This window comes from Gobius niger (genome assembly GCF_951799975.1).
Source record: "Gobius niger genome assembly, chromosome: 2".
NCBI classification, from domain to species: domain Eukaryota; kingdom Metazoa; phylum Chordata; class Actinopteri; order Gobiiformes; family Gobiidae; genus Gobius; species Gobius niger.
The window spans coordinates 1525433-1540639 of record NC_136853.1 but is presented as its reverse complement, the minus strand read 5'-3'; the positions used below and the strand labels follow the sequence as shown (position 1 = coordinate 1540639).

General features: G+C 56.9%; 1 protein-coding gene across 1 annotated transcript in view; it reads left to right on the top strand.

Moving 5' to 3' along the window:
* Positions 1-11577, top strand: part of LOC306959967 (serine/threonine-protein phosphatase 6 regulatory subunit 2-like) — a gene marked incomplete at its 3' end in the record, with an annotated part of 58542 nt that extends 46965 nt beyond the window's left edge. The window contains exons 22-23 of the mRNA XM_079552225.1: positions 10765-10839; positions 11526-11577. Of these exons, the coding sequence (XP_079408351.1) occupies positions 10765-10839; positions 11526-11577 (127 nt within the window). The remainder of the gene's footprint in view (positions 1-10764; positions 10840-11525) is intronic.
* Between the last annotated feature and the right edge of the window lie 3630 nt (positions 11578-15207).

Below are 15207 nucleotides of genomic sequence, written 5' to 3'. Positions count from 1 at the left end.
GCATGTGTGAGAGAAGGTGTGAGAGCAGGTGTGAGAGCAGGTGTGAGAGCAGGTGTGAGAGCAGGTGTGAGAACAGGTGTGAGAGCATGTGTGAGAGAAGGTGCGAGAGCAGGTGTGAGAGCAGGTGTGAGAGCAGGTGTGAGAGCGGGTGTGAGAGCATGTGTGAGAGCGGGTGTGAGAGCAGGTGTGAGAGCAGGTGTGAGAGCAGGTGTGAGAGCGGGTGTGAGAGCAGGTGTGAGAGCAGGTGTGAGAGCAGGTGTGAGAACAGGTGTGAGAGCATGTGTGAGAGAAGGTGTGAGAGCAGGTGTGAGAGCGGGTGTGTGAGCGGGTGTGAGAGCGGGTGTGAGAGCGGGTGTGAGAGCGGGTGTGAGAGCGGGTGTGAGAGCATGTGTGAGAGCAGGTGTGAGAGAAGGTGTGAGAGAAGGTGTGAGAGCGGGTGTTAAAGCAGGTGTGAGAGCGGGTGTGTGAGCGGGTGTGAGAGCGGGTGTGAGAGCGGGTGTGAGAGCATGTGTGAGCGGGTGTGAGAGCAGGTGTGAGAGCAGGTGTGAGAGCAGGTGTGAGAGCAGGTGTGAGAGCATGTGTGAGCGGGTGTGAGAGCGGGTGTGAGGGCGGGTGTGAGGGCGGGTGTGTGAGCGGATGTGAGAGCAGGTGTGAGAGCGGGTGTGAGAGCGGGTGTGAGAGCGGGTGTGAGAGCAGGTGTGAGAGCAGGTGTGAGAGCAGGTGTGAGAGCGGGTGCGAGAGCAGGTGTGAGAGCGGGTGTGAGAGCGGGTGTGAGAGCGGGTGTGAGAGCAGGTGTGAGAGCGGGTGCGAGAGCGGGTGTGAGAGCGGGTGTGAGAGCAGGTGTGAGAGCAGGTGTGAGAGCAGGTGTGAGAGCAGGTGTGAGAGCAGGTGTGAGAGCAGGTGTGAGAGCGGGTGTGAGAGCGGGTGTGAGAGCGGGTGTGAGAGCAGGTGTGAGAGCGGGTGTGAGAGCAGGTGTGAGAGCGGGTGTGAGAGCAGGTGTGAGAGCGGGTGTGAGAGCGGGTGTGAGAGCAGGTGTGAGAGCAGGTGTGAGAGCAGGTGTTAGAGCGGGTGTGAGAGCGGGTGTGAGAGCGGGTGTGAGAGCGGGTGTGAGAGCATGTGTGAGAGCGGGTGTGAGAGCGGGTGTGAGAGCGGGTGTGAGAGCAGGTGTTAGAGCAGGTGTGAGAGCAGGTGTTAGAGCGGGTGTGAGAGCGGGTGCGAGAGCATGTGTGAGAGCGGGTGTGAGAGCGGGTGTGAGAGCAGGTGTTAGAGCGGGTGTGAGAGCGGGTGCGAGAGCATGTGCGAGAGCGGGTGTGAGAGCGGGTGTGAGAGCGGGTGTGAGAGCGGGTGTGAGAGCAGGTGCGAGAGCAGGTGCGAGAGCAGGTGTGAGAGCATGTGCGAGAGCGGGTGTGAGAGCGGGTGTGAGAGCAGGTGCGAGAGCAGGTGCGAGAGCAGGTGTTAGAGCAGGTGTGAGAGCGGGTGTGAGAGCAGGTGTGAGAGCGGGTGTGAGAGCATGTGCGAGAGCGGGTGTGAGAGCGGGTGTGAGAGCATGTGTGAGAGCGGTTGTGAGAGCAGGTGTTAGAGCGGGTGTGAGAGCAGGTGTGAGAGCGGGTGTGAGAGCGGGTGTGAGAGCGGGTGTGAGAGCAGGTGTTAGAGCAGGTGTGAGAGCGGGTGTGAGAGCGGGTGTGAGAGCGGGTGTGAGAGCGGGTGTGAGAGCGGGTGTGAGAGCGGGTGTGTGAGCGGGTGTGAGAGCAGGTGTTAAAGCAGGTGTGAGAGCGGGTGTGTGAGCGGGTGTGAGAGCAGGTGTGAGAGCGGGTGTGAGAGCAGGTGTGAGCGGGTGTGAGAGCATGTGTGAGAGCGGGTGTGAGAGCGGGTGTGAGAGCATGTGTGAGAGCGGGTGTGAGAGCGGGTGTGAGAGCGGGTGTGAGAGCAGGTGTGAGAGCGGGTGTGAGAGCGGGTGTGTGAGCGGGTGTGAGAGCGGGTGTGTGAGCGGGTGTGAGAGCAGGTGTTAAAGCAGGTGTGAGAGCGGGTGTGAGAGCGGGTGTGAGAGCGGGTGTGAGAGCGGGTGTGAGAGCATGTGTGAGAGCGGGTGTGAGAGCATGTGTGAGAGCGGGTGTGAGAGCATGTGTGAGAGAAGGTGTGAGAGCAGGTGTGAGAGCGGGTGTTAAAGCAGGTGTGAGAGCGGGTGTGTGAGCGGGTGTGAGAGCGGGTGTGAGAGCGGGTGTGAGAGCGGGTGTGAGAGCGGGTGTGAGAGCATGTGTGAGAGCAGGTGTGAGAGAAGGTGTGAGAGAAGGTGTGAGAGCGGGTGTTAAAGCAGGTGTGAGAGCGGGTGTGTGAGCGGGTGTGAGAGCGGGTGTGAGAGCGGGTGTGAGAGCATGTGTGAGCGGGTGTGAGAGCAGGTGTGAGAGCAGGTGTGAGAGCAGGTGTGAGAGCAGGTGTGAGAGCATGTGTGAGCGGGTGTGAGAGCGGGTGTGAGGGCGGGTGTGAGGGCGGGTGTGTGAGCGGGTGTGAGAGCAGGTGTGAGAGCGGGTGTGAGAGCGGGTGTGAGAGCGGGTGTGAGAGCAGGTGTGAGAGCAGGTGTGAGAGCAGGTGTGAGAGCGGGTGCGAGAGCAGGTGCGAGAGCGGGTGTGAGAGCGGGTGTGAGAGCGGGTGTGAGAGCAGGTGTGAGAGCGGGTGCGAGAGCGGGTGTGAGAGCGGGTGTGAGAGCAGGTGTGAGAGCAGGTGTGAGAGCAGGTGTGAGAGCAGGTGTGAGAGCAGGTGTGAGAGCAGGTGTGAGAGCGGGTGTGAGAGCGGGTGTGAGAGCGGGTGTGAGAGCAGGTGTGAGAGCGGGTGTGAGAGCAGGTGTGAGAGCGGGTGTGAGAGCAGGTGTGAGAGCGGGTGTGAGAGCGGGTGTGAGAGCAGGTGTGAGAGCAGGTGTGAGAGCAGGTGTTAGAGCGGGTGTGAGAGCGGGTGTGAGAGCGGGTGTGAGAGCGGGTGTGAGAGCATGTGTGAGAGCGGGTGTGAGAGCGGGTGTGAGAGCGGGTGTGAGAGCAGGTGTTAGAGCAGGTGTGAGAGCAGGTGTTAGAGCGGGTGTGAGAGCGGGTGCGAGAGCATGTGTGAGAGCGGGTGTGAGAGCGGGTGTGAGAGCAGGTGTTAGAGCGGGTGTGAGAGCGGGTGCGAGAGCATGTGCGAGAGCGGGTGTGAGAGCGGGTGTGAGAGCGGGTGTGAGAGCGGGTGTGAGAGCAGGTGCGAGAGCAGGTGCGAGAGCAGGTGCGAGAGCAGGTGTGAGAGCGGGTTTGAGAGCGGGTGTGAGAGCAGGTGTGAGAGCGGGTGTGAGAGCATGTGCGAGAGCGGGTGTGAGAGCGGGTGTGAGAGCAGGTGCGAGAGCAGGTGCGAGAGCAGGTGTTAGAGCAGGTGTGAGAGCGGGTGTGAGAGCAGGTGTGAGAGCGGGTGTGAGAGCATGTGCGAGAGCGGGTGTGAGAGCGGGTGTGAGAGCATGTGTGAGAGCGGTTGTGAGAGCAGGTGTTAGAGCGGGTGTGAGAGCAGGTGTGAGAGCGGGTGTGAGAGCGGGTGTGAGAGCGGGTGTGAGAGCAGGTGTTAGAGCAGGTGTGAGAGCGGGTGTGAGAGCGGGTGTGAGAGCAGGTGTTAGAGCGGGTGTGAGAGCAGGTGTGAGAGCAGGTGTGAGAGCAGGTGTGAGAGCAGGTGTGAGAGCAGGTGTGAGAGCGGGTGTGAGAGCGGGTGTGAGAGCGGGTGTGAGAGCAGGTGTGAGAGCGGGTGTGAGAGCAGGTGTGAGAGCGGGTGTGAGAGCAGGTGTGAGAGCGGGTGTGAGAGCGGGTGTGAGAGCAGGTGTGAGAGCAGGTGTGAGAGCAGGTGTTAGAGCGGGTGTGAGAGCGGGTGTGAGAGCGGGTGTGAGAGCATGTGTGAGAGCGGGTGTGAGAGCGGGTGTGAGAGCGGGTGTGAGAGCAGGTGTTAGAGCAGGTGTGAGAGCAGGTGTTAGAGCGGGTGTGAGAGCGGGTGCGAGAGCATGTGTGAGAGCGGGTGTGAGAGCGGGTGTGAGAGCAGGTGTTAGAGCGGGTGTGAGAGCGGGTGCGAGAGCATGTGCGAGAGCGGGTGTGAGAGCGGGTGTGAGAGCGGGTGTGAGAGCGGGTGTGAGAGCAGGTGCGAGAGCAGGTGCGAGAGCAGGTGCGAGAGCAGGTGTGAGAGCGGGTTTGAGAGCGGGTGTGAGAGCAGGTGTGAGAGCGGGTGTGAGAGCATGTGCGAGAGCGGGTGTGAGAGCGGGTGTGAGAGCAGGTGCGAGAGCAGGTGCGAGAGCAGGTGTGAGAGCGGGTGTGAGAGCAGGTGTGAGAGCGGGTGTGAGAGCAGGTGTGAGAGCAGGTGTGAGAGCAGGTGTGAGAGCGGGTGTGAGAGCGGGTTTGAGAGCGGGTGTGAGAGCAGGTGTGAGAGCGGGTGTGAGAGCAGGTGTGAGAGCAGGTGTGAGAGCGGGTGTGAGAGCAGGTGTGAGAGCGGGTGTGAGAGCATGTGCGAGAGCGGGTGTGAGAGCGGGTGTGAGAGCATGTGTGAGAGCGGTTGTGAGAGCAGGTGTTAGAGCGGGTGTGAGAGCAGGTGTGAGAGCGGGTGTGAGAGCGGGTGTGAGAGCGGGTGTGAGAGCAGGTGTTAGAGCAGGTGTGAGAGCGGGTGTGAGAGCGGGTGTGAGAGCAGGTGTTAGAGCGGGTGTGAGAGCAGGTGTGAGAGCAGGTGTGAGAGCGGGTGTGAGAGCAGGTGTTAGAGCGGGTGTGAGAGCGGGTGTGAGAGCGGGTGTGAGAGCGGGTGTGAGAGCGGGTGTGAGAGCAGGTGTGAGAGCGGGTGTGAGAGCGGGTGTGAGAGCAGGTGTTAGAGCGGGTGTGAGAGCAGGTGTGAGAGCGGGTGTGAGAGCGGGTGTGAGAGCAGGTGTTAGAGCGGGTGTGAGAGCAGGTGTTAGAGCGGGTGTGAGAGCGGGTGTGAGAGCGGGTGCGAGAGCAGGTGTGAGAGCAGGTGTTAGAGCGGGTGTGAGAGCGGGTGTGAGAGCGGGTGTGAGAGCGGGTGTGAGAGCGGGTGTGGGAGCAGGTGTGAGAGCGGGTGCGAGAGCGGGTGTGAGAGCGGGTGTGAGAGCAGGTGTGAGAGCGGGTGTGAGAGCATGTGTGAGAGCGGGTGTGAGAGCAGGTGTGAGAGCGGGTGTGAGAGCGGGTGTGAGAGCGGGTGTGAGAGCGGGTGTGAGAGCGGGTGTGAGAGCATGTGTGAGAGCAGGTGTGAGAGCAGGTGTGAGGGCAGGTGTGAGAGCGGGTGTGAGGGCGGGTGTGAGAGCAGGTGTGAGAGCAGGTGTGAGAGCGGGTGTGAGGGCAGGTGTGAGAGCAGGTGTTAGAGCGGGTGTGAGAGCGGGTGTGAGAGCGGGTGTGAGAGCATGTGTGAGAGCGGGTGTGAGGGCGGGTGAGAGCGGGTGTGAGAGCAGGTGTGAGAGCGGGTGTGAGAGCAGGTGTGAGAGCGGGTGTGATAGCAGGTGTGAGAGCGGGTGTGAGGGCAGGTGTGAGAGCGGGTGTGAGGGCGGGTGTGAGAGCAGGTGTGAGAGCGGGTGTGAGAGCGGGTGTGAGGGCAGGTGTGAGAGCGGGTGTGAGAGCGGGTGTGAGAGCAGGTGTGAGGGCGGGTGTGAGAGCAGGTGTGAGGGCGGGTGTGAGAGCAGGTGTGAGGGCGGGTGTGAGAGCGGGTGTGAGGGCAGGTGTGAGAGCGGGTGTGATAGCAGGTGTGAGAGCGGGTGTGAGGGCAGGTGTGAGAGCGGGTGTGAGGGCGGGTGTGAGAGCAGGTGTGAGAGCGGGTGTGAGAGCGGGTGTGAGGGCAGGTGTGAGAGCGGGTGTGAGAGCGGGTGTGAGAGCAGGTGTGAGGGCGGGTGTGAGAGCAGGTGTGAGGGCGGGTGTGAGAGCAGGTGTTAGAGCAGGTGTGAGAGCAGGTGTTAGAGCGGGTGTGAGAGCGGGTGCGAGAGCATGTGTGAGAGCGGGTGTGAGAGCGGGTGTGAGAGCAGGTGTTAGAGCGGGTGTGAGAGCGGGTGCGAGAGCATGTGCGAGAGCGGGTGTGAGAGCGGGTGTGAGAGCGGGTGTGAGAGCGGGTGTGAGAGCAGGTGCGAGAGCAGGTGCGAGAGCAGGTGTGAGAGCATGTGCGAGAGCGGGTGTGAGAGCGGGTGTGAGAGCAGGTGCGAGAGCAGGTGCGAGAGCAGGTGTTAGAGCAGGTGTGAGAGCGGGTGTGAGAGCAGGTGTGAGAGCGGGTGTGAGAGCATGTGCGAGAGCGGGTGTGAGAGCGGGTGTGAGAGCATGTGTGAGAGCGGTTGTGAGAGCAGGTGTTAGAGCGGGTGTGAGAGCAGGTGTGAGAGCGGGTGTGAGAGCGGGTGTGAGAGCGGGTGTGAGAGCAGGTGTTAGAGCAGGTGTGAGAGCGGGTGTGAGAGCGGGTGTGAGAGCGGGTGTGAGAGCGGGTGTGAGAGCGGGTGTGAGAGCGGGTGTGTGAGCGGGTGTGAGAGCAGGTGTTAAAGCAGGTGTGAGAGCGGGTGTGTGAGCGGGTGTGAGAGCAGGTGTGAGAGCGGGTGTGAGAGCAGGTGTGAGCGGGTGTGAGAGCATGTGTGAGAGCGGGTGTGAGAGCGGGTGTGAGAGCATGTGTGAGAGCGGGTGTGAGAGCGGGTGTGAGAGCGGGTGTGAGAGCAGGTGTGAGAGCGGGTGTGAGAGCGGGTGTGTGAGCGGGTGTGAGAGCGGGTGTGTGAGCGGGTGTGAGAGCAGGTGTTAAAGCAGGTGTGAGAGCGGGTGTGTGAGCGGGTGTGAGAGCAGGTGTGAGAGCGGGTGTGAGAGCAGGTGTGAGCGGGTGTGAGAGCATGTGTGAGAGCGGGTGTGAGAGCGGGTGTGAGAGCATGTGTGAGAGCGGGTGTGAGAGCGGGTGTGAGAGCGGGTGTGAGAGCATGTGTGAGAGCATGTGTGAGAGCAGGTGTGAGAGAAGGTGTGAGAGCAGGTGTGAGAGCGGGTGTTAAAGCAGGTGTGAGAGCGGGTGTGTGAGCGGGTGTGAGAGCGGGTGTGAGAGCGGGTGTGAGAGCGGGTGTGAGAGCGGGTGTGAGAGCATGTGTGAGAGCAGGTGTGAGAGAAGGTGTGAGAGAAGGTGTGAGAGCGGGTGTTAAAGCAGGTGTGAGAGCGGGTGTGTGAGCGGGTGTGAGAGCGGGTGTGAGAGCGGGTGTGAGAGCATGTGTGAGCGGGTGTGAGAGCAGGTGTGAGAGCAGGTGTGAGAGCAGGTGTGAGAGCAGGTGTGAGAGCATGTGTGAGCGGGTGTGAGAGCGGGTGTGAGGGCGGGTGTGAGGGCGGGTGTGTGAGCGGGTGTGAGAGCAGGTGTGAGAGCGGGTGTGAGAGCGGGTGTGAGAGCGGGTGTGAGAGCAGGTGTGAGAGCAGGTGTGAGAGCAGGTGTGAGAGCGGGTGCGAGAGCAGGTGCGAGAGCGGGTGTGAGAGCGGGTGTGAGAGCGGGTGTGAGAGCAGGTGTGAGAGCGGGTGCGAGAGCGGGTGTGAGAGCGGGTGTGAGAGCAGGTGTGAGAGCAGGTGTGAGAGCAGGTGTGAGAGCAGGTGTGAGAGCAGGTGTGAGAGCAGGTGTGAGAGCGGGTGTGAGAGCGGGTGTGAGAGCGGGTGTGAGAGCAGGTGTGAGAGCGGGTGTGAGAGCAGGTGTGAGAGCGGGTGTGAGAGCAGGTGTGAGAGCGGGTGTGAGAGCGGGTGTGAGAGCAGGTGTGAGAGCAGGTGTGAGAGCAGGTGTTAGAGCGGGTGTGAGAGCGGGTGTGAGAGCGGGTGTGAGAGCGGGTGTGAGAGCATGTGTGAGAGCGGGTGTGAGAGCGGGTGTGAGAGCGGGTGTGAGAGCAGGTGTTAGAGCAGGTGTGAGAGCAGGTGTTAGAGCGGGTGTGAGAGCGGGTGCGAGAGCATGTGTGAGAGCGGGTGTGAGAGCGGGTGTGAGAGCAGGTGTTAGAGCGGGTGTGAGAGCGGGTGCGAGAGCATGTGCGAGAGCGGGTGTGAGAGCGGGTGTGAGAGCGGGTGTGAGAGCGGGTGTGAGAGCAGGTGCGAGAGCAGGTGCGAGAGCAGGTGCGAGAGCAGGTGTGAGAGCGGGTTTGAGAGCGGGTGTGAGAGCAGGTGTGAGAGCGGGTGTGAGAGCATGTGCGAGAGCGGGTGTGAGAGCGGGTGTGAGAGCAGGTGCGAGAGCAGGTGCGAGAGCAGGTGTTAGAGCAGGTGTGAGAGCGGGTGTGAGAGCAGGTGTGAGAGCGGGTGTGAGAGCGGGTGTGAGAGCATGTGTGAGAGCGGTTGTGAGAGCAGGTGTTAGAGCGGGTGTGAGAGCAGGTGTGAGAGCGGGTGTGAGAGCGGGTGTGAGAGCGGGTGTGAGAGCAGGTGTTAGAGCAGGTGTGAGAGCGGGTGTGAGAGCGGGTGTGAGAGCGGGTGTTAGAGCGGGTGTGAGAGCAGGTGTGAGAGCAGGTGTGAGAGCAGGTGTGAGAGCAGGTGTGAGAGCAGGTGTGAGAGCGGGTGTGAGAGCGGGTGTGAGAGCGGGTGTGAGAGCAGGTGTGAGAGCGGGTGTGAGAGCAGGTGTGAGAGCGGGTGTGAGAGCAGGTGTGAGAGCGGGTGTGAGAGCGGGTGTGAGAGCAGGTGTGAGAGCAGGTGTGAGAGCAGGTGTTAGAGCGGGTGTGAGAGCGGGTGTGAGAGCATGTGTGAGAGCGGGTGTGAGAGCGGGTGTGAGAGCGGGTGTGAGAGCAGGTGTTAGAGCAGGTGTGAGAGCAGGTGTTAGAGCGGGTGTGAGAGCGGGTGCGAGAGCATGTGTGAGAGCGGGTGTGAGAGCAGGTGTTAGAGCGGGTGTGAGAGCGGGTGCGAGAGCATGTGCGAGAGCGGGTGTGAGAGCGGGTGTGAGAGCGGGTGTGAGAGCGGGTGTGAGAGCAGGTGCGAGAGCAGGTGCGAGAGCAGGTGCGAGAGCAGGTGTGAGAGCGGGTTTGAGAGCGGGTGTGAGAGCAGGTGTGAGAGCGGGTGTGAGAGCATGTGCGAGAGCGGGTGTGAGAGCGGGTGTGAGAGCAGGTGCGAGAGCAGGTGCGAGAGCAGGTGTGAGAGCGGGTGTGAGAGCAGGTGTGAGAGCGGGTGTGAGAGCAGGTGTGAGAGCAGGTGTGAGAGCAGGTGTGAGAGCGGGTGTGAGAGCGGGTTTGAGAGCGGGTGTGAGAGCAGGTGTGAGAGCGGGTGTGAGAGCAGGTGTGAGAGCAGGTGTGAGAGCGGGTGTGAGAGCAGGTGTGAGAGCGGGTGTGAGAGCATGTGCGAGAGCGGGTGTGAGAGCGGGTGTGAGAGCATGTGTGAGAGCGGTTGTGAGAGCAGGTGTTAGAGCGGGTGTGAGAGCAGGTGTGAGAGCGGGTGTGAGAGCGGGTGTGAGAGCGGGTGTGAGAGCAGGTGTTAGAGCAGGTGTGAGAGCGGGTGTGAGAGCGGGTGTGAGAGCAGGTGTTAGAGCGGGTGTGAGAGCAGGTGTGAGAGCAGGTGTGAGAGCGGGTGTGAGAGCAGGTGTTAGAGCGGGTGTGAGAGCGGGTGTGAGAGCGGGTGTGAGAGCGGGTGTGAGAGCGGGTGTGAGAGCAGGTGTGAGAGCGGGTGTGAGAGCGGGTGTGAGAGCAGGTGTTAGAGCGGGTGTGAGAGCAGGTGTGAGAGCAGGTGTGAGAGCGGGTGTGAGAGCAGGTGTTAGAGCGGGTGTGAGAGCAGGTGTTAGAGCGGGTGTGAGAGCGGGTGTGAGAGCGGGTGCGAGAGCAGGTGTGAGAGCAGGTGTTAGAGCGGGTGTGAGAGCGGGTGTGAGAGCGGGTGTGAGAGCGGGTGTGAGAGCGGGTGTGGGAGCAGGTGTGAGAGCGGGTGCGAGAGCGGGTGTGAGAGCGGGTGTGAGAGCAGGTGTGAGAGCGGGTGTGAGAGCATGTGTGAGAGCGGGTGTGAGAGCAGGTGTGAGAGCGGGTGTGAGAGCGGGTGTGAGAGCGGGTGTGAGAGCGGGTGTGAGAGCGGGTGTGAGAGCATGTGTGAGAGCAGGTGTGAGAGCAGGTGTGAGGGCAGGTGTGAGAGCGGGTGTGAGGGCGGGTGTGAGAGCAGGTGTGAGAGCAGGTGTGAGAGCGGGTGTGAGGGCAGGTGTGAGAGCAGGTGTTAGAGCGGGTGTGAGAGCGGGTGTGAGAGCGGGTGTGAGAGCATGTGTGAGAGCGGGTGTGAGGGCGGGTGAGAGCGGGTGTGAGAGCAGGTGTGAGAGCGGGTGTGAGAGCAGGTGTGAGAGCGGGTGTGATAGCAGGTGTGAGAGCGGGTGTGAGGGCAGGTGTGAGAGCGGGTGTGAGGGCGGGTGTGAGAGCAGGTGTGAGAGCGGGTGTGAGAGCGGGTGTGAGGGCAGGTGTGAGAGCGGGTGTGAGAGCGGGTGTGAGAGCAGGTGTGAGGGCGGGTGTGAGAGCAGGTGTGAGGGCGGGTGTGAGAGCAGGTGTGAGGGCGGGTGTGAGAGCGGGTGTGAGGGCAGGTGTGAGAGCGGGTGTGATAGCAGGTGTGAGAGCGGGTGTGAGGGCAGGTGTGAGAGCGGGTGTGAGGGCGGGTGTGAGAGCAGGTGTGAGAGCGGGTGTGAGAGCGGGTGTGAGGGCAGGTGTGAGAGCGGGTGTGAGAGCGGGTGTGAGAGCAGGTGTGAGGGCGGGTGTGAGAGCAGGTGTGAGAGCGGGTGTGAGAGCGGGTGTGAGGGCAGGTGTGAGAGCAGGTGTGAGGTCCATCCTCTCGCTCACAGACTGTTGACTGTGTGTTTCTGCTGCAGTGAGGACGTCTCTGCGGCGCTGGACAAACTGGCTTTATCTGAGGACGCCGCGGTCAGATCAGAGGCCGACAGGAAGTGAGTAACACCAGCTTTAGCTCTACTATTCAGCCCCGTGTCACATATAGGGCCGGGTTCTTTCTCCTAGAACAGCAGCAAGAACACACCAGCAGTAAGAACACACCAGCAGAAAGAACACACCAGCAGTAAGAACACACCAGCAGTAAGAACACACCAGCAGTAAGAACACACCAGCAGTAAGAACACACCAGCAGGAAGAACACACCAGCAGTAAGAACACACCAGCAGAAAGAACACACCAGCAGAAGGAACACACCAGCAGAAAGAACACACCAGCAGTAAGAACACACCAGCAGTAAGAACACACCAGCAGGAAGAACACACCAGCAGTAAGAACACACCAGCAGAAAGAACACACCAGCAGAAGGAACACACCAGCAGAAAGAACACACCAGCAGTAAGAACACACCAGCAGTAAGAACACACCAGCAGTAAGAACACACCAGCAGTAAGAACACACCAGCAGTAAGAACACACCAGCAGTAAGAACACACCAGCAGTAAGAACACACCAGCAGAAAGAACACACCAGCAGTAAGAACACACCAGCAGAAAGAACACACCAGCAGTAAGGGGCACTGAAGGGAAATGTTTTTAAATTCATGAGTTCTACTTCCTGCTAAACTGAAGGCCCTCAGTGACACATGAAACCTGTGCTTTAACGCTGTTCCTTTGTCTCACCAGAGAGGAGCCTGCAGCGCCCCCGGTGGAGGTCTCTGCAAACGGCCCGGTTTGATCCAAAAGAAAAATCGTCCAAAAAACCGTCAGCGGCTCCTGCAAAATCCAAAATCCAACTCTTTTCTTTTTTTAAACTAAAGCCACAAACTCGTTCTCCTCCTCTTCGGACACTGCCCAAGTTCTTTCCGACGTTTCTCAAACAGCGGCGGGAGGAAAACTCGCGGTTCAGGAGCCGCCTCCTCCACCTCCTCCCCCCACAGCCTTCGTTCTTCTGCACATTCAAACCAGAGAAAACATGAACTCGGGGGTGTTTTTTCCTGATGTAGCAAGAATCCCAGATGGTTCCTATTTTTTTATCGTCCGACAAAACGACAAAAGACAGAGCGTTGGAATAGCACAGGCGTGACTGTAGTGTAAAAAAAAAACATATGCACTTGTAATTTCTAGCACAATCCTCTCTGCTGGGCTGTCTATTCGTAATTCACACGTCCACTCCGCCCGCCCGGGACGAGGACGCCGCCTGGACTCCGCCGGAGAGCCGCCGTAGAAAGGCTAACGTGTTAGCTCGAGGATAAAGCTGCAGGCGCCGGCGCTTCCACCGACATCGAGCTTTAAATCCAAAAAAGAAATCAGGGCAACATGCATTTGAGGAACATTATAACACAAATAAGCTCAAATGCCTCTAAAAATTTGAGAAATATCGTCAATATCTTTCCTGCCACGTACACAGGCGTTTCCAATGACATCACACATAGTTCCGGCGGCCATTTTGAATACCAAACTATGCAGTACTACAACATGTGACAATATCTCCACTCAGGTTATAAATGAATGACTGAGTCAGTGTTTAAGCTGCACAAGGCGCTAGCATGCTACCGGTTAGCATTTAGCTTCACAGGATAAACACACGTGTGGCTCACATCAGTGTTAAGTCTTAATTTTAGTCAAAGTGATATTTTTAACGACTAAAATTGGACTAAAACTAGATTGAAAGTTTCTCATGAGACTAAAACTGTGACTAAAATGTCCAGATGTTTTAGTCGACTAAAATCAGACTAAATAAAAATGAAAAGGAGAGACTAAAATCATCCAAACTTCTGTTGACCGTCTGAAAGAGCCTCATGTCGTTCGCCACAGAGCAAAACTGCCTAAGTCATTTTGTATTGTTAAAATGGCAATATGAGAAAAACAATGTGTTTCCTATAAAACGTCTTTTTTCCATGTTTTCCAAAAGCAAAACAAAAATGAGTTAAGCAATTATGCTATGTGGCTAACGATATGTAAAATCACTGCCAAAGGAGCAGCTCCATGAAGCAGAGGAACAACATTAAATATGATTATAATCAATATTATAAATATAAGTCGACTAAACTAGTCCTAAATTTAGTCGACTAAAACTAGACTAAAATTGAATAGATTTTTTCGACTAAATCTTGACTAAAATTACATTACATTTTAGTCAAAAGACTAAAACTAAATTAAAATCTGTTGTCAAAATGAACCCTGGCTCACATCTGTGAACACTGAGGAAACACTACAGTAGCAGCTCTGACCTAAATATGAATAAACTAGAGTAAAACAGCCTGACCCAAAGTGTTGAGAATCCTCAGATCCTCCATCAACACAAACAACTCACACAAAGTCTCAGATTACTTCAGAGTACTTTAGGTATTTCATTCACCGCTTCAGACCCCGCCTTGATTAGCTGCCGCTAGCTTTAGCATGCTAGCTTTGGCATGCTAAAGCGATGGCAAATACATTGACAGAGGTTAAAAGTAACTCGGTGGTGAGATTCTCCTGGTTCTGAGCTTCAGGATGAGCTGATTTTCCCCGAGGTTTCGGTTCAGGAGGAGCCGAAACGGGTGTCGGAAACGCCGGCGAGCAAACAGGAAGCGGCGGCTCCAGCGGTGGCTCCGGCGGCGTCCTCGTTCCAGGCGGCGTGCTTTACTTTTGAAGAGTCCTTGTTGATTCATCCGAGCTGTTTGTTGTTTTGTTGTTGTTTTTTTGAAAGATTTTCCGTCAAGTGCTTTCTGGGGAGGAAGAAGGCGTGTTTTATTTAGATTTTTCGATATCGAGACAAAGCAAAAATAGTATTACTGTCTTCTGCTCTATGTGCAATAATGACCGTTAGGGTCCGTGTACCAAGTGTCGCTTTTGTTTCACAATCAAACCTTCACGGATCTTTAGTTTCACCGAGTTTCAACTTAAAATCCAGAAACAGAGCATGTTTTATGAAACTAAATCACTCAGAATGGCTTTAATTTGACCTTTTCTATTCACCTTGTTCTGGAAGTTCGCGTGGGCGTCGCCATGAATTGTGCCCCGCCCCCTCCCTCCTATTAGTTTACATTAGTGATGGGCTAAACGAGCCGAGGCACCGATGCAGGTGGCAGCAGCAGGCAGCAGGGGGCAGCAGCGAGCAGCAGGTTAGCAGTTCTGCCCTGATAACAAAATGATTCAATAGAAAACGTGTAAAGTAAAGTGACTGAGGTTAGTCCTTCATGAGGCCTTTGATAGTGTTGGTGAAGAGGGCGCCCGGTCAGGGTCACGGGGTCAGGAGGTCGAGTTCTTTGACTTGATCCACTGATAAACCGTGTTAATTTCGTCGACTAAAATATTTAGTCCTAATTTTAGTCAAAGTTATATTTTTGTGACTAAAATTGGACTAAAACTAAATGAAAAGTTTCTCATGAGACTAAAACTGTGACTAAAATGTCCAGATGTTTTAGTCTAAAATGAGACTAAATAAAAATGAAAAGGAGAGACTAAAATCATCCAAACTTGTATTGAGCGTCTGAAAGAGCCTCAGATCATGTTTAAAGGATCAGCTCTGAGCTTTGTTCATGTGGAGCAGAAACATGAAGCAGAGGAACAACATTAAATATGATTAGAATCAATATTATTAATGCAAAGTCGACCAAAACTAGACTAAAATTGAAACGTTTTTTTTGCCTAAATCTTGACTGAAATTAAACTACATTTTAGCCAAAAGACTAAAACTAAAATAAAACGTGTTGTCAAAAGTAACACTGCTGATAAACAAAAGCAGGAATCCTTCAGTGTCATGTTATGGTCACACCGTCCTTTATTAAATCAGTGACTTCCTGTTTGGGCGTTTGTGTCCCTGATGCGTCCCTGTTCTCATTATCCGGGGCCGTTTCCCTCTTTCTAAACTCACTCTCACTGGTTAAACAGCTCCATCTGGTTCATATTTGTGAATGAGAAGTTCACCTTTTCAGGCTCGTTGCTGTGATGCTTTGTCACCACCAGATGGCGCCTCTGAGCCTAACACGCTGAGGTTCACACAGGACGAAGCATGAGCCACACTGGGTACACGGACCGATTAGCCATTTTATTTAAAGACATGAAATTGTGTTGTTTTCTCTCAAACTAATCAAGTCTGGTTGCAGAGGTTTTAAACGCCGGTTTGTTTTCCCAGCGCGTGTTCAGACCTGTCGCTCGTGAGCTGAGACCTCCTGATTGTATCTTTTTACGGCTGTTTCCCCCAAATTTTATGTCATTTTTCAAATCAACCAAACCCTTTGTACCGAAACGCCAACGACACACTTTGATTTGAGGTTCAGCGCCTTCGCTCAGCGGCCGCCGCACATCCTCCACAAACGCTTTTACTTTGAAAAGGCTCGAGCAGGAAAGAGAAACAAATGTACAGGAAGGTTTTCGGTGCGAG